Genomic DNA, 19738 nt, shown 5'->3' on the forward strand with positions numbered 1-19738 from the left:
GTCGTCGCCGCGAACGGCACTATGAGTGAGATCTGGACATTCCGATTCAGTCGGTTTCTCGATCGCGGACAATGCAAACGACGGGCCCGTTTTGATGCACTTTTATTTAACGATACACTCGTAACATAAAACTTTGAACGTCTCAACAACGTTTACGAGAACGTCCGCGGGAAAGAGATAGACATACCGTGGAGATACAATGTGATAGAGATAGATATATTCAAATACTATAGAGTAAGTTCATATAAGTTTAATATCTTAAAAAACTTCAGACACGGGTTTAATGTTAAAGAAACTTAAACCTATTCCTTTCTTAGTTATCAATGAGAAATATTTTCAATAAATATATGTACTTAATGAGCCATACATACATACATGTATATATATATTTTGGGGGAATGTGAATGTCTTAATGGAAACTTAAACTAAATATATATTAATATACCTATATACTTAGTGGTGTCCAGTTTATTTGGCGGACGTCGAGGCGGAAGCCGTTCGCGGTTTCCCTTACCCAGAATTCCGTATAATTAAACAGCTCAAATTTAACTGTATCTAGTATAAATTTAATAAGGTTGGGCAATTAGGAGCGAACGGGTTGCATGTTACGGTTTGGCCAAAAACCAAAATGAGCTCCGCTATATTCAAACAACTAAATGTAATAGAAATGAACGAGTCATTTAATTTTTACTACAGACTACACAAACACATTATTCTATAAGAAATACGAATATAAAATATAATATCTAAAAACTTTTCTAACACTAAACTAAGACTGACTGAGATTTATTATCATTATTAAATATAAACATTTAAAATATAAAAGAATTTAAAAATATAATTCAATTCAAATAAAAAATAACAAAAATTAAAGAATAATTAAAGCAACAAATAAAGATCAGCGATATTTTAATTCAAGCGAGCCGAGATTCGGGCGAATGTTGGTTAAACGTCGTGAATAGCCTGATAATAATGAAAGTGACGCCATCACTGTATGAAGCGGCCGTTTCGGCTACATAAACACTAACCTAAACCAGATTATATCGGCACTAACATGGCCCTTAACGCTATAGGATTAAAGGACGTATTAGACTGAACGCCGCGTGTCTCCCTCTCCTGGCGGGAGGGGCTCGAACTCCGGGCTCACATACGGATCCAAAATGGCCGACTTTTTTGTCGCAAGCAAAACGCACACGGAATTTGACAGTCGCGTCCATAGATACTAATATCGCATTGATATTTTAAATATTATTGAATAAAGGTTGGTATAGATTAATACACGAGTATTAAGTAAAACTGTCCATGGCTTATATTTTTTTTATATTGCTCAACTTTAAAAATTCCGGGATTTTTATAAGCGAATACCTAATCTTCGATTTGCAATCGGTGTCACTCGATACATTACACATATTTTTTCTCATTATATATAAATCTGTAATATTTTTACATTCTAAAATAAATAAGCAGTATCTAGTTACTGATTTTAAAAACTACCTATTACACCCTAAACAATTATTCTTTCGTATATATATCTTAGGAACTAGCCTAAAATATATTTTAATTTTTTTATGAAGCGTGATATTGCATAATTTAATATGAAGAGAAAGTTTTTACCATATAGTTTCTAAAAAATTAAGAAATGTCGTCACTGTAATATAGTGTCATTGTCAAATTAATATTTAAAATACAAAAATAAATTTATGCCAAATAAATATTTGGTTATCTAAATTAAGATTTTTAACGACATTATTGCGTTTTGAAAAATAAAATAATTAAAACTCTCCATATAATATAATATATTAATAATACATCGTCATCATGTAAGCCGTGCTGGGCGGGGTCTGATATTTTCATCTTCCACCGGCGCCGATAGCTGTTTCTTTGCCTCCACAATCCACATCTCACCTCCAGATAACTGTGTTGCTTTATAAAGAAAACGCGAATGGATATCAAATTTTTAATATAAACATATCCATTATACATAATTAACTAGTATCTACCTATCTAGGTATTAATAAATTTTTATTAAATTTATCTAAATTTAATAAAAATTAACGCTCTACTATTGTAAATTTAATTTATAGATATTGTTGGAATATCTTTAATTATTTATAAATATACTATAGTGTTAATTTAAGTACCTCATTTAGACTTAAAAACCCTAGTGCATAAACAAATTCTAAATTCCAACCCATAACGCTGGATTTAAATCTATCGATTCGATATGATATCTCTCAGATAATATCAAAGATTTTATCTCACAAGAGGAAGCAAAGCAAACATCGGTGTGCTTAGCACAAGTGCTCATCGTTACTACAGACTAATCGTTTCCCGTTTCACCTTCAATAACCCAAGTTTATATTATGAGAAGATTTATAAAATCTATTAACGCTCCGTATACAGTGTGACCATGCACGCTTGAAGTACCTACCTACCTAAACATACACTAGAAGTTATAAAGAGTCCTGGTACTATATTAATTTTAATTCACCAGTCCCGTGTAACCGGCGTATTGTAATATTAAACAATGGTACTCGTCGGTGTTATCAAAGATATTGAATCCTGCTACAGTCTATTTTATCCCGCAGTCAGATAGCTTCCAGTATAAAGGCCATTTAAATAAGAGTGGAAACGAGTCCCTGTAAATCTACTGAAGATCGCAACAATGGAACTACTCGGACTAGCAATACGATTACAATATATTACATAGATAGATAGCATTGTATATAAAATATACCTTATTTTGGGTACGTTTCAAACAAAAATACATATTTATCAATTCATTATGCGTCATCCGGTAATGGAATACTGAACGCGGTCGGTGGTAACGCCATAGACAATATAGGAGAACTGAATCAATAAAACAATCACGATGTCCGACGTTTTTCAGACGCCATTGAATGACACGAGAGTGAATATGAAGATACATTTATAATTATTTACACTGGCGTCACCAGCGACGACAGACAAACGAACCATTACAATGTTCAATGCTTTTAAGTTAAAATGTAATTGTTATAAAGTGAACTTTAAAAACACTCGCTTCTATAAATAACTATTACAAAAAAGAACGAACTCCAAAATATATTTAAATTAGAGTAGGTGGGTGCTGTGTATACAAACTGAGATTCTGTAATGATTAATACCTACATATCTAATAAAAATTAATTAGGAGAATGTAAATTGTTACATATCGATGGAAAATATATTAATATTAAGTAGGTGTACCTATATAATATAGATATTTAAAGGAAATTAAAAAAAAACTTACGAACACAGCGTTTTAAAGTATGTATCTATATTTATATAATATATATTTGAGCTTGTCTACAAACATATATAATTCCTTAGTGTTTGTTTAGGAGCTTGTAGAATGAGCGGTAGGCACTTTATAAGCTAACTCTGTTATCTAACAAGGGTTAGACTGTGTATTTGATATACTCAATTACTTACTCATAATACCTATTATGACACCTTAAGATACACACTTAACACGTATACTGCTCACTTAGAAGTCATGACACAGCTACTGTAAGTTTACACGTAATATTCATCTCCGTATCATTTCAGCGGTAGCTGATTTATAATATATTAAGCGTCCAAATATGAGATAACAAAAACATTTCTCATTGCGGTCGTCCAAATAAAATATTATTCCTTTATAAGAAAAATATTAGGTATAATATTTTTAGAACAAAATTTTCAATAACTTCAAAAGAAAATTATAATATAAGGAGTTGATCAGCGAATGATTTGATGTTGTCCACAGTATGCTATACCTACCGACCGAACCTGTTTCAAGGCTATTAAATAATAAAAAATAAATAATCATGGTTTTGGATATAGCAAGGAGCAAAAAACGTTTCACGTTAAAAAATATAAGTAGGTAACTACTGACCCTAGTTTAAAACAAAAAAAAAGGTTTTAATGTACCTAAGCTTGTTTTAGAGATAGGTACCTAAGTATATAAAATACCTATTCTTGTTCATATCATTGTAATTTTTAGTTTCAGGTATGGCTGAAAAAACATATCATAACGGTCTAAACATATCGAAAAGAGAATATTTACTATATTAATTCTATACAAAAGGTGTATAAATAACAAGCTTATGACATTATACCTACTTTAAGTCTCTAGATTGCTTTAAAATATAAAATTTCCTTACAAATGTTATACTTCGACAAACATATCAATTCATAATAGTAACTACACCGCGATATACTCATTTAGAGGTATTTAGAGGTAGCTCGTACATATCATTAATATACCTAAATAAATATTGTACATTTATACCTAACAATACACCAAGAATATGATAACTAGGTGATGGAAAAACTTTCGTAAAATCGACTTTATACAACACAACTCGTAAGAAATATATACAAAGTAAGTGCGTAACTAAAATCGATTTAGTTATGTATTCCTAACATTAATTTCTATAAACCCGATAGTTCCGTTCAAATATTTCTTCAAACCAAACATGTCAAATTGTATAACCTATTGCTACTGACGAAATATAAATATTCAAATATTTTTTTTCCGATTGGACGAAGGCCAAAAAAACAAGAGCTACCCAGCTGATAGGTACATTCCTTTCATGTGTTAGTTATATTAAGATTGCGGCTCAAGTTACACTGGTTCATAAACAACACCGTCGGCGGGGAAGCGATGCGCGTGATTCTGAATTTAAATCGCCAGATCAATTTTTAATTTCGTTGCAGTACTGTGATCTGTTTGTTCTGACTTCGTTCAGATTTAAATCGTGATTCGAAATTTGAAAACATTTAGGTAATTATTATAATCAATTGAAAAATGTATAGGTATGCCTATTGAGGAGTTCTAATTTTAAAATACCAAATAGGTTGGGGTAAATAAGTTTGGCTTGGAATAAAAGTTGAATTCACATACCTACTTAGGTATAGGTATTAGAAAATCAGATTACCGGTGTTATGACTAAAACGGTTTATTAACCGTTTTAGTCTTATGACCGGAATTCCGGTATTAACTTTTAGTCTAATATTATTGTATTAGACTAAAAGTTTACTCGCTAAATGTTTAGGCCACCTTTAAAAAAATATATAAAATAATCTAAATTTAGTATTCTTTTTGAATTCTCAGTAAATAAATTTGAAGACCATATAGTATAAGTTCAATTCTTCTTAGTAGAAAGTTAAGAGAAGCTAGTAAAGCTTGGTTCACATGGGTAGGTGTTAAACAAGAATATGAAAAATAGAAATAATTCTCAACTTACTTTCCTTAACCCTGATAGTGAATTTAATAAGCTCTGAAATAACTTTAAAATATATTTGAAAAATGTTGAAATTAATAAGTGATAAGTATATATAGAGTTACTTGATATTTATTATATTGATCACATTTCAAACATCTAACAACTAAGACTTTCAATAAAAACTTTAATATTAACCAAGTCTTATACATACTTACATATTTTGTTACAACTCATTAAACTGGAATTTTTATTAACAGGAAATGTTTCATGTACTTAACACTTATAACGTTTTATATCAACGGTTACAAATAATATTAACAAATGAATAACATTCCTGAAATAATCATTTTAAATATGTATTATAAGGAGGTGCCTACTTATAAGTTCAATACAAAACTGCACCTATTTATAAAGATACGTGTATATTTATAGCTAAAAACCATATTCTAATTAATAATATTTTTTTACATAAACGTACATTTACAATACCTTAATAATATAATAATAAAAATGTACTATTTACACAATATTTTATTTTCATTTAATACCACCATACATTCTCGTCGTATTGTTCCATCTCGTTTCTTTCTATGAGAGTGAGAGAGACGGAGATACAGCCATCGTCTGTTTACGCGACGCACTCGTAATGGCGGACGAAAATATCCAAAATACTAATAACTCAACGATATCGATGTTACTTTAAAACACAAACACTTGACACTGTTCGATTAAGTTCATTATACAATTAATACAATCATATAGAATACTCTGAACACTTAAAAATTATATTATTTAAGGAAAACTATCAGCCGTTCATCACACGAGGCATCGGTCGCCATATCCAAATCCGGTTATTCAGGGGTGTATTGTGTTTGTTAAAAAATATACATTTATAATAAAAAAAAGCGAATATTTTTAAACTTAATAAATAATAAGTAATCTCTTACATTAGAAAGATTTTAATTTAGAATTTATTACGAAATATATAAGTTTTTATTGTAAAAATATTAATATTTTATGTTAATTGGTTTTGAAAAATATTTTTAAAAGTCACGAGCAATATCTGCGATTTTCAATTCCTGTTCCAATATTTAATAATCTTCTAGTAACAAATCATTTTGAAATTATGAAACTGACAGATCATTTTTTTTATTATTAGTATTCTGTTTACTAATTATTAAAATGTATAATGCTCACATGTTTTTCTTTTAAAATTTATTTCACATTTTTATAGCATTTTACAAAACACTTGGAATATATTTAAAAAATTAGTACTTTTTATATTTATGTTTCATTTATATTTCTTACATATTCACGACGCTTGAAAATGAAATTATCTTTTCTATTTTCTTATAAGTTTAATGAAGTCTTTATTAATTTTTATGTTTAACGCATTAAAATAATTGCTAAATGAATAAATTATTTAAATTCATATCAATATAAACTCATCCACCATAATCCGTCCCTGTGCGTGCATGCCCCGCCCATTACAAGCAACAAAAGTCGTCAGCGTCGTTCCTTCAAAACATCTCGTTTGGAGGCCATTTTGACGACCGCGTGCGAGAGGGACGGAAGATGCGAGATGTCGTTATAAGGCACGTGCGTGAATGAGACAATTATGTAAAGTTAGTAACGTTTTAATGATTCCGATATTGGAAGAGTGTGGGCTCTGGAGACACTTTATTGTGCGGAGTGTCGACAGAAGATCTCGCGACTCGCGGACGACGATCTGTACGGACGTAGTACAAGTGGAATAATATATATAAAAATATATTTACCTCGTAGAAAATAAATTAATTTGAGTAATTTATTTCCTGATTTAATTTTAGATACGGAAATTAATTGTTATGTTGATACAAACATCCATTTCATTGAGGAAATAGAACATGTTATAAATACACCTTTATATATATTTTTGTATAATATATAAATACTTGTATTTTAATATTTTAGCTGTAGGTATGTATTTGTAAACGGTCAATTGACTTTTTCTATGTAACGATATACCTACCTACAATAATATTTCTTAATTAGTGCTTAGGTTAAAATTATGCATTAAGTGTAAGAAGTCACCTGTCTTTATATTCATACATTTATAAGACGTGTCATCAGGTACAAGTTTTAATTCGTAAAATATTTGTATACCAAATGTACCTAATTGTAATGTTATTGTAAAAATGTAAATGTAGGTAGGTACTTACCTACTAACTCCCTATAGGTACGCAGGTGCTCCATCTTATTTATATATCCATGGTGGCATAGATCTAATTATAATTTTGTTTTGCTATTATGATTACTTATAATACAATCGCTTTATAATTGTTTAGCTTGTACTTACAATTAGATGTGTACTTAATAAGGTTGAGAAGTGGTGTGTAGTTGGCCTCGTAATGTTTAAGCTTACGAACACGTTCTTTAAAAAAATGATAATAATATTGATAATTGCATTAAAAAGATTATTTTTAATGAAAATGAAATCTTGAGTAGTCTTCGATCGTAAACTCAAATGAGTTCTCAAAGTCGTGGAGTCCATATTAACGACACCGCCATTCATTTAAGCGCCGCCATCAAATGACGTCAGTAAGTACCGTGACGTAGTGGTTCAAGCGGCCGCCGCTAGATGGCACTAAAACAAACCGCACTAAGAGAACTCGTAAAAATAAATTTTATTGTTATGACGAAAATAAAACGCTTGTCATCAATTTAAACATCATTTTACTATGTAATAAGATTTATTTTACGATTAACAAGTGTTTTGATGAATTTATACAGCCGAATGATGGATACAGCCATAAAACGCTATTTTACGATCGTGTTATCGTCACTCTATTGGCGGTAATGATACTTTTTCTTAGACAACGTAACAAGCGATAAAAAACCAATAAACTTGAATTATTATGAATACAAAACGTTTTGGTGTTCGAATATATTATGATAAGTAGTTTTATTAAATGACTTTTTAATGTTTTGTTATTTAATTTGTATAATTTGAAGATATTCTGTGGTTCTAAAAATCGAGTAGTGTGTTATTTTTATTAGTATGTCTTTTTTTTACTTTTGTGTTTTATATTTTTTTAATGATTTTTTTACTGAGAAAACGATTCTTAAGATTCATGCTTTGAGCAACAGATGGCATGAAAATCAAATTTTAAAATGTGACAATAAAGGTTTTTAAGAAATTTATTTATTTTTTTCATGTCAAAAAACAACTTTTAATTTCGGTTTTAAAATGGTATGTTTGAATAAAACATTTTTACAGAATATTCGTTTCATATTTTAAGCAATAGATGGAGTAACTAGTGGAGTTGCATCCTGCAAGTGCATTCAGTTTTTAAAATTATATGAAAAAGTAAACTTCGAACTTAATATGTGGTGTAAAAAAATAGGAGGTATTACCGTTTGTCTTTTCGTTGTGTGACAGAAATATATACAGAGAAATCCTGCCATTACTAATACTATTTGCCTACTATTATTTGTCACTAAAAAATTATAATAGAAATAGTATTGTTATTTTAAATTGCGTACAAATTATTTTACATTTTTAAGAATTTTAGTTAGTTACTTTATTTGTAATAAATTTTTATAAAATTTTAAAAATTTTTATAAAAGTGTTTAATGTTTTGAATAAATGTTATCTGTTAGAGACTATATTGCAGTATATATACGAAACCAGCTATGACCTATGACCTATGACTGAAGTCATTAAAGTATTTCTTCATAAATAGTTATAATTAGTAATTACTAACGAATTTTTTACATAAGCATTTAAATCTTTCTTCATATTGATGTCGATTACACCTTGTTTTACGTGAAAACGGTCCACCATTAAATATACTCCTGTATATATTAATGTTGAAAGACAGACCTAAAACCAATTCTAAAAGAAACACTCAAATAATTTATACTCTCCAATTGATTCGCTGAACCACTGCCAAGGTTTATTGTCGGTTACTAAATGTATGTACGTTTATTAATATAGTTTAATCCGTCATACCCTCTGAACATCACCCGCTATTCGTGTCTTATGTACATAGCTTTAATTTATACTACAATAGAGTATATTGGTTACATCAAGTACTATATTGGTAAGTTAAATTATTTATATAATGATTTTGCATTGTATGTACAGCAGACATAGAAGTACCTAGTTGTAGAATATATATTATCATTATTATTTAGAAATTAATGTAGGTAGATGAAGAAGGTGTAGTTGATATGCTCTATTGTGCTTAATAAAGCCTATAGTATATATTTATTTATAAATACAGTCATATGTTTACTTCGTTACTGAATGTTTTGCTGTTTCTGTATCGGAGTTTAGACTATAATTGATGCAATATCTTTATTATTTCTGACATGTGAGTAGGGAGCTTGATGATTATAAATTTATACTATAAGCCATGAGATACAAAACCAACTACGTGGATACCTTAATGTAGGTACATACCTAAAAGGCATATCTGAGGAATAATTTGCTTAAGCAGTGTGTTTGTATGAATAGTCAGGTATTTAAGGCTTAAGGAATTTATATAACAAGTACCTTGAACTGGACGAGACGTACAAATATAACACAGGTAGGTACATATATATATAAATATTAAAAACTTTCGTAATATTTTTTTTCCAATTAACTTAAAACATAAAAATTTAAGGAGTTTGTATAATAGTGATTGGCTTTTTAAATCTCCAAATTTTCTCACGTAAGACCAATGGTTGGTAGATAACAAAATTAATATGTTAGTTAGTGATAATCATTATGTTAGTAAAACAGTTTTTTTTTTTGGAGTTTAATTAATCAATTAAATTTCACGTCTATTTACCAATCGAAAAAAATATTGAAACGTTAAAAGGTACGAGTATTTGTATGTAAAAAAATTCTCTTGTCCACGGTTGGACAAAAACTAATAAATTTTTGTACTTAATCTAAACCAAATCAAGGCTCTAGTACCGCATTAGAAAATAAAAAATAAGAATATATAATACATAACACTTCCTTCATAGTTAATTAAATATTCATTGGCACTAAAATGCGGGAGGTCAAAATAAATCGGCGCTATTTAAATATGACACTAAAAGCTTGATCGGTTCGATCTACGACGAGATGATCGTACAATACATCAACTTTAATTAGAACCAACAGACGATGAGAACATAATTCTCTTTATATGTATTAAGTGATATTTTAACAGCACTATAACGATACAATAAAAGTCCAAAGGATCGCATAATAACAAAGCACGTGGTGTCGTAAAACATCGATTTTATGTGGATGTTTAGCCCCGGAGGCGTGTACGGGACGCGGTGCTCACTGAATACGACTTACGTTTCATTCACGTGACGTTTACGATCTTTAAAGTGGTTGTAAAAATCGTGTTTACGACGAAGGCACGCGACTGCGCCCGCGCATATTACACGATAAATGCGAACCGAACCACGTATTGAGACATTTAGATTATAAAATACCTTATATAAATGTTTAATGATACATACATTATTTGGTTGGTAGTTTTGTGTGACAATTGTTTGTTTTTTATTTGATTGGCAGCCTTGTGTGACTGTAGATACTTAGGTAGGTATGGACGTATAATAGCATAATTTTTATCTCATATTTATTATAAGAGTATAGTTAATATTGTAATGTATATTTTCATTCCTATTTTAAAAGCTTGTTATGTTCAAACTGCCTGCGGAATTGTATATTAACAATCTTTACTAAAATAAACCTTTAAAGTAAACGCTGTATATTCAACGTACTTAAGATCAGTGGCGCCATCTTTCGGAATATTTTCAAAATTAACATTTCCGAAAAACAGATAAGTAAAACAGGACTGCCACTGTTATTCTATTGCTTGAAACATGTAAATTGATTCTTAATTATGAAGACAGACATTTATTTCAAAATCATTAAGATATTCTAACGTGACAGATTAAGTTATCTACTAAGGAAGCCTTAATCTAATAAGAAACGCTACATCCTTTTAGATTAGTACCTAATGGGAATGACTTTTATGAGTAGAATTCAATTCAATTCAGTTGAAAAAAGTGCATTTTTTCTTATTATTTTAATGCATGTTCTATACAACCCTTATCAGTATGTTCATTCCGTTGAAACCAATTACTTTAAATTATCGCTAGTAGCGCTAGTTCTTTTCGGTATTCTTTAAAGATAATCAGATATACATTTTTTATAAGACCAGAGCACACATTGTGTATTACTTTTAAACATAATTTTTCATATAAAATTGTGAACGAGTATTAGGTATACAGATACCTACCTAATTATGCCATCAAAGTTTCGTAATGCATCTTCGAGTGTATGTCAAAAAAGTCTTCCCTCTGAAAAATGTTTTACACAGAGTTTTAGAGAAAAATCGTAACACATCTACATAATGGTTTTAAAACAGAACTTGCTTTAAAATAAAATATATTTTGAAGACGAGCATCAATATCTACAAATAAATAGCTTTCTAAGTATAGTTGAATACTTATGACCTTTGTATTTTCATTGAATATAAATGTCAATACTACTACTACTAGCTACTTGCGTTAATATTAAAATAAAACATACGAAAATTCGGAAGATTTTATTACAAAAAAAAAATACAGTTGATCTTCGGTTAGATACACGAAAGATAGGAACTGAAAAAGTATGACAAGGAAATGACGAATATTTAATGAGAAATGAGTTAATTACATAAAAATTCTCTTTAAAAATTCATGAAAAACTATATTTAAATATTCTATATAAAAACGCATACGTTTTAGAATTATATGTTAAAATACGTTGATCCTTCAAAATTATATGATAAAAAATGTACGATGGTGTAATCATTATACTTAATTTATTTTTTTAATAATTTTTTTTATCTATAAAGCCTCGTTCCATAATCTACCGGATTTTATATTAAATAAACATTTTAATTAATCCTTAAATAATTTACATTTAAAATAAAAACAATATTTTAATTGATGTATTAATTTTTTTTTTTTAATATTTTATTCTTTAAAATTTTATCACTCTAAATTTAATTTAAAAAAAAAACAGCTCTTCAACAGTTCGTTCGCTCTCATATATCAAGATCTCTGAGACAGGTTACTGAGCTATAGATACGTAGTCATCTTCTATAAGTACATTGAAAAAATAATAAAAATATAGCATTATATTAAATATGCAAAAATCGATCTGAACGTAAGTTTTTTGTTAGTGAATATTTGTTTAAAGAGTTGTACAATAAAAATACGATGTCGTTGTCAGGAGCCATTCATTCGTTTGATGGCTTCATTTGAACGCGCGGGCCGAGTGCTTACGATAATGCGCTATTGTTTACCCCTCGATAGTGCGTCTTGAACTACTGGAACGCTACACCGCGGTAGAGCTAGACGGATATATATACGACGACACCAGCGACTCTACTCTCAGCCCGCTGTCAGAGACCGTCTCTATCTGGCATATAGATATCCGATCCGCGAGACAGAGACGGGGATAGAGCTCGTATAAAACAGGTAGTAGAAGAAATAATAATCATCTTTACGACTTCTCACTCTATTCAGCACCTTGTTACGATACTGGAAGCTCATTGTGGCCCGACTGAGGACTGCTTGTAAAATCATTTCTTTAGTGGCCCGTTTCACTAATTGTACGTCTATGAGTTTACGACTTTGCGGCTTAACTTTTCAGTAGCGGTCATTATTTTGCCTTTTGTGACTTTTTTTGCTTGCTAGCAATAAGCAACATTAAGAGGTTTTTAAGTACCTACTTTAAAGATGTAATGATTTAAATGCGTCTAATTGATGTTTTGTTAGTAAACTCATTATGAGTGTTATTGTTTCTTTGGAGAGGTTTAGATTATTTGTTTAGTAGGTCTTAGAGTTGTTCAGTACCAGTGGCACGTGCTTCAGTGATAAGGCGAAAGAGCGTGACTGATAATATTTATAGTGATTAGCGAAAAGGGGATGGAACAATGATGTTGGTAACTGCGCGCGGGGCGGCGCGGACGAGCCGGCGAGTGGCTGAGCGGAGAGCGATAAGCGACAAGCGACCAGCGGACAGCGAACAGCGAGAAGCGAACGCTCAGTAGGCACTTGGACAGTAGTCAGTAGACTGCGTGAGTCGAACCGCGTCGGTCGCTCGCACGGTCGCGCGACACACGCGTCAAAACTTCGCTCGACGGCGCACGGGTCGCATGTACCGAGCACAGTATACTGACACGACACTCGCCGACCTACACGTGACCAACTTATAACACTCTCCATAAACACGTGCCCTCGTAAAATAATCGTAAAAAGTTAAGCGGCCTCTATCGCCTCAACATTATGACGCTCCAGTGACGTTTGATAGGCAATCAAATTAATAAAGTTAATAAGCAGTTCCAACGGACGAAGGTCGCGTTATCAGGCCGTTGGACCGCGATGACATAAGTGTTGTCCGAGTGACGTTTGTGACCGAGCAAAATGAACTCATATTTCGAGCAGGGTGGTTTCTATGGAGCCCATGGCGTGCACCAGGGCGGCGGTGGTGGCGATCAGTATCGCGGCTTCCCATTGGGCTTGACGTACGCACAGCCTCACGCATTACACCAGCCCCGGCCGCAAGACTCGCCTTACGATGCATCAGTGGCTGCTGCCTGTAAACTGTACGCGGGGGAACAGCAATACGCGAAGGCGGATTGTTCGAAGGCGGGCGACCAACAGAACGGCTACGGTGGGAAGGAGGCCTGGGGGTCCGGACTGGGAGCCCTGGTGAGACCTGCAGCCTGTACTCCGGAGGCCCGATACAGTGAATCCTCGAGTCCCAGCAGAGCTTTACCCTGGGGCAACCAATGTGCGCTACCAGGAGCAGCGGCCTCAGCACAACCAGTACAACATCAACCAACCAACCACACCTTCTACCCATGGATGGCCATAGCAGGTAAGACACGCATACATTAACACTCTCAGAAAGGTTGCATAGAAAAATTTATAATAGTAACGGTAAATAAGAATATCCGTAACACTAAAACGCTGCATATAGTTTAGATTTTTATCAAAAGGCTTGCATTCCTACAAGACACCAATAAGAATGGCAGGTAGCGTAACATAAGTATCAATAAAAATCACATAAAATGAAGGATCCCTCGTTAACACCTTATTAGTGCGACACATTTGAGTGTCATTCAAACTTTATTGAACGACAATAAACCGCATATAAAATTTATCAGACGGTGATAAAGACGTTTTATTAAAACACACGTTTATCCCATTATTATATGTTAACAGAATGCTTCAGCGATATATAACATTATAATATAATATTTAATTTTCGAATGCCATTATAGATGATTGTTTTTAAAACCGTCTGGAGTCTTATCTCGTTTTATGTTAATATTTTTAATCAATGTTTTACGTCATAAGAGATTTATAACATTCGGAAGTATAATTTTAAATGAAAAATTAAATAAATGTGTTACGGAAATAATTATTATTCCTTTATTTTACGAACAAATAAATATATAAAAGATTTTATACACTATAATAATTTTTTAAATCGTACATAAATATTCCGTATGGTTTAAATAATTTTGTACAAAAATAAATCTTATTGGTGAAGTAATATCTGTTAAGAGAATGTTACGTTTTAGGGCTCTGTGTTGAGCGCGGGCGCAGCTAAACCCGGGTCAATGGCCCGGTCTAGTTTGGGAGCATTATTATTATCTTAGCTTTAAATGACCATTCAACTACTTCAGAATGCGAACTTGACACTAAAGAAAAGATAGTATCATATTGAAGTCGCCTCCAATACGAATTACAAACAAATACTAACAAAGTCATAACAATAAATAGATTTTTTAAAAATCGGCTTAAAAGTATAAGTGAAAAAATAAAATGCTTTGTTATTTTTATATAACGACGATAAAATAATAGCCTAGAAATGATTTACACATAAACGGATAACGTTGGAAGCGATAAAGAAAAATCTAGGAATTTCCTGTGAAAAAAAATCGTAATTAACGCACGTGTGGTCCCGATTCTCATAACTCATGCAACTTGATAAATTTAAGTAACACAACTTAAAAAATAAAACTAACTTAAATAAGTAGTCGAGATGTCGGCCATATTTCACTCGGGTTCACGCAACGCGGACCGCGAAAACAATACAAGGCCGTGGCCCGTTCGAGAACTTCAGAATCGAATCCATCTTTAATAATTTGAATTCGAAATTCGAATTCTATTTTTTTATATTATCTGTGGTGTCCATCGACGTTCTCTGACCGTTTCATACATTTGAACCTCTATGAAGCTAGTGTTGTTCTTACCTTCATTATAATTTATAATTCCAATTTTGAATTTCGTTTCTGTGTTTTATAATTATTATGTTAATGTATTCCAAATTAAGATAAAAAGTCACATCTTATGGTGGGGTAATTTAATAAGCATAACATTTTAAGGCTGTGGAAATAAATTTGCAACTTCAAATGTCTCTCATAACAAATTTTCAAGACTATTGTACAGATAAGTCAGGTTATCGGTCGGAACGGGTGAATATTTTAACAGGCGACTAAATTTAAATTAATTATCTGAGTGATAAAAGTAATTTTGAATGTTTTTCATATGTAAAATCTTTAGAGGCTCGCGTTGCATCTAACCTGAGAGCTAACCCTATAATTTCTAAACAGGTTCCAAAATTGGCGACTGAATTTCGCTTGCGGCTGAATATTTTAAATGGTCCTTTATTAAAGGGAAATGAGATATTGTAATGACCACCTAGTTATTTACTTCGATGTGTATTACATGATATGGTCAATTTAGGTATTTTTATTACAAAACAATTCCTTTAATGAATTACCTAGCGGTTTTTCATCGAATTATATTTTATTCATTAATACCATTTAGAACAATGATTATTATTTAAGTGTTTTAAATTGGTAATAAAGTAACATTGAACAAAATAGACTGACATGAAAATGTCAATTCCTCTAGCTTTATGCAGAATAAAATTAATTAAATATCACCTGTCTTTACTGTGGCTTATACAGCCGATGTGAATTAATAGGTATATAGGTGCGTAATTATAAAATATAACAACAAAAATATTCCTTATACATCACAGTTAGGTACGCACTAGGTACGTGCTTTTTTCAATTTCTAGCGAGTATAATCAATTTCAAAGTATGTTAAAATTGTCCAAGATGGCGGTCCTACTTGTAATTTGTAAGTTCAAATGCTTCGCCCAATCTTTGGTATAATGGACGCACCTCAATTATTTAAAACGTGCGATAATGTGGTTTGAACCTTCATGGAGAGTTGACTTCGGAACGAGTTAGATTCGGTCATGTTTTAGTTACATAAAAAGTAATATAAGATACTGAGATTTTTTTATATACAAGTCCCTTACATTACACATATAAGCAGAAAAATCTCACGAAGATAGATATAAAATTAAATAAATTAATACATTAACAAAATGGGTCTTAATGATCTTAACAAATTAAATTATTTTATTTTTATATGCATATATATTTATATATATAGTTACAAACAAAATTGTTTCTCGTAGCGTGACTCACGCTCGCCGGTAAGATACTCTACTTGGTATTCAATAAACATCTATTACATATTCGGACTTTTACTTTTGGATATGCCATTTATTTTTTTGTATACAATAAAACCTGTTACATTTTAAGAAATATTATATGTATAGTTATTCGCTATAACATATTTTCCATTGCATTAGCATTGCAATGGTGTTGTGAGGAAATAACTTCAGTGTAGAATGTCTTAATGTCAATTTAGAAATACCGTATCTATACTGAAATTAATAAAATAGATTTTATTCATAAACTCGCAATATTAATTTGATAAAAATTATAACACTTTCAAAATATACACTTAAATACTGATATTACAATACAAGTAATCATTTAAATAAAACATACGAAAGAAATATATCTTAGATGTACAAACACTATGCAACATATTACTATTCAAACAGACTAGTTTGTCAACAAAAAATACAGGTAACACAACATTCGATGAGTGCTATTTTATATTAATATACAACCTCCTTTCGATGAATATAAATTAATTCCAAGATAAGTAGATCGTTTTGTTAAAAAAAAAAACAGTTTTATTTAATTTAAAAATTCTTATAATACATAATTCGGTTAGTTTGTAAACATCCGTCGTAAACACTAAATCTTTGATTCCTATAGAGTGCATTCTAACGCATTGTGAGTCATGTGGCCTGTCAGAAGAATGCTCCACATAATGTTATTAATGTGTTTTAAATGCAAATGTTACGTTTTACATTCGTACTTACAATACCTAAGTATTTTGTTTTTACAATTTTCATATTACGAAGCAACTCCTACATATGAAACATACATTATATAGAACAAACAGTAAGTAAAACCAACAAGACGTTTCAAGTCAATAGAACAGTTAATAAAGGACGTTGTACGTCAATAGTTTCGGTAATGGTTCCCCAAATTGGCCCATCCACCGCACACAATCAAAACAAACACAGTACACACAAAAATAACAACATAATAGCTCCAACAGTCGCCATAAACTAATAATGGGGGAGATATGTTTTATGGCGTTCAAGTTTTGAATACGTTTAAGGTTTTTTGAAATATTTAGTGCAGCAAAAAGCTCGTGGCCGAGTGCACGTTTGTTACATTTTGTGTTTTAACATGTTAAAATGTTATTTCGTTGTGTTTAATATTGTAGTGCAAGTGGGTGCGTACGCGTTCGTTTCCCGCCAGCCCGAGCCGGCGGCCATCTTGAATTAATATCGATCATAGTTGCAGCTGTGAAGTGATAAATACGATGAGCCCGCGCTGTGCTTTCTTTAACGTGTCCCCGAGATCTGTAAAATAAAATAATATCATTATATATTTATGTATTATTAATATCAATTAGTTTAAGAAGTTTTAGAATTATTTTAATTTATATTAAATATATGAATTGTAATGAGATAGATGTGTTGCCGAATGTAACATAATGGATCAAGTTTTTTTAATGTATAAATTGTGAGATGGAAAACATTTAGCGATAATCATTGCTCACGATTAACATTATTGTTTGTTTGTAGTATTGTAACGTATTTTAAGAACAGAAATTTGTTTAAATATTTATCACAGTATGATCTATGGAAGTATAAAGTAAATGAATCTGCCGTGTACTGAGGTCCTGTTATTACGCGTTGCATTGGAAATCATCGGTTCAGATAAAACCGTGACTACAGACATCTTACAATTGTACCGAATGAGCTCTTTGTTTGATGAGAAATCGAACAATTTTGTTTGTCTATAATTGTAGGTTTAATGACCCGCATGCGAAAACCGTAAGTTAAAACGAGAACATACAAAATGTCAAACATTTAAAATATGGTGTCAGATAAATTATTTCGAATTTTAGCACTAAAATAATATTTTTATTGAATTAAAATTAACTTTTAGTTTAGTTACATCAATCTGAAGAAACATATATATTTATTAATTATTATTTAATACATACGCTATTCGACATCGAAGGATAAATAGGTATTATTATACATTCAGAGTTGGTTGGCCCGCTAGCCCGAGGGACGATTTAGGGCATAACACCACATTGAGCTATTAAAATTAATATAATCTAAAGCAAATAAAACATTTTGTAAAGCCGATGTACCTAAGCTATATATAAAATATTTAAAAGGTGAACAGTTCTATTTGTAGGAATAATCCTCACAGCATTAACATTTAAGGTTTTGAAACAAATGAGAATTTTGATCTAGTTACAACGCCGACGTTAATTACACGTGAGTTCCCGCAATTATGAAAGGGCAAGGTAATTATGAATATATAACACAGATTGCACTTCATACAACTCCCATGAAATAATAGCTCGGGATATTTTTAAAATGGACTCCGTATAAATAACGTTTAAAGGTGTTATCGTAAGTTCAGAACGATTAAAATCAGCGACACGTACCCAAATAAGGTTTAGTTCACGCGATCGAATTTAAATACATAAAATATATATACATATATTTAAATAAAATTGTGTTAATTTAATATACTATATATTGAATAATTAAACATTAAATATATAACACGATTTTACGGACAACTATAATGTAATATTACTGCCGTTCGTGTAGCGCAAGCCTCGTCGGATCTCATGAAGTCTGCTCAGCAATTAATAATTTTGCACGATTCAACCACAATCACTGGCGGACTACGAAAATAAAACTTTGATACATGATGATATGCAGCGGACCAAAAAAAATATCCACGTGTTTTTATACTTTTTACACTACGTGATATGTCAAATGCGATCTGTGGCGTAAATGTATTACAGAAATATTAAAAACCACATCGGTCATTATAAACGGTCAATATACATAAGCGTTTAACCACTTTTATTAACCGCCCGCCTAATTTGTCCGAGCCCTAACCCGTTTCTAGAAAACTATTAAACCATATTTAATTTCACATAAACAGTGCATGGCAACATACACCTCGTATAAATAACTTCGCCACACC

At 31.2% G+C, this 19738-nt stretch overlaps 1 protein-coding gene and 1 long non-coding RNA gene across 2 annotated transcripts in view; one reads left to right on the top strand and one right to left on the bottom strand.

Moving 5' to 3' along the window:
* The first annotated feature begins 13321 nt into the window (after window positions 1-13321).
* Window positions 13322-19738, top strand: part of LOC116769200 (homeotic protein ultrabithorax) — a 71135-nt gene continuing 64718 nt past the window's right edge. Inside the window, exon 1 of the mRNA XM_032660231.2 lies at window positions 13322-14139. Within this exon, the coding sequence (XP_032516122.2) occupies window positions 13683-14139 (457 nt within the window). The 5' untranslated portion in view covers window positions 13322-13682. The remainder of the gene's footprint in view (window positions 14140-19738) is intronic.
* Window positions 16818-19738, bottom strand: part of LOC133320401 (uncharacterized) — a 35040-nt gene continuing 32119 nt past the window's right edge. The window contains exon 2 of the long non-coding RNA XR_009753772.1: window positions 16818-18078. This is a non-coding gene — a long non-coding RNA (uncharacterized LOC133320401). The remainder of the gene's footprint in view (window positions 18079-19738) is intronic.

Source organism: Danaus plexippus, chromosome 5, assembly GCF_018135715.1.
Source record: "Danaus plexippus chromosome 5, MEX_DaPlex, whole genome shotgun sequence".
Lineage (NCBI taxonomy): Eukaryota > Metazoa > Arthropoda > Insecta > Lepidoptera > Nymphalidae > Danaus > Danaus plexippus.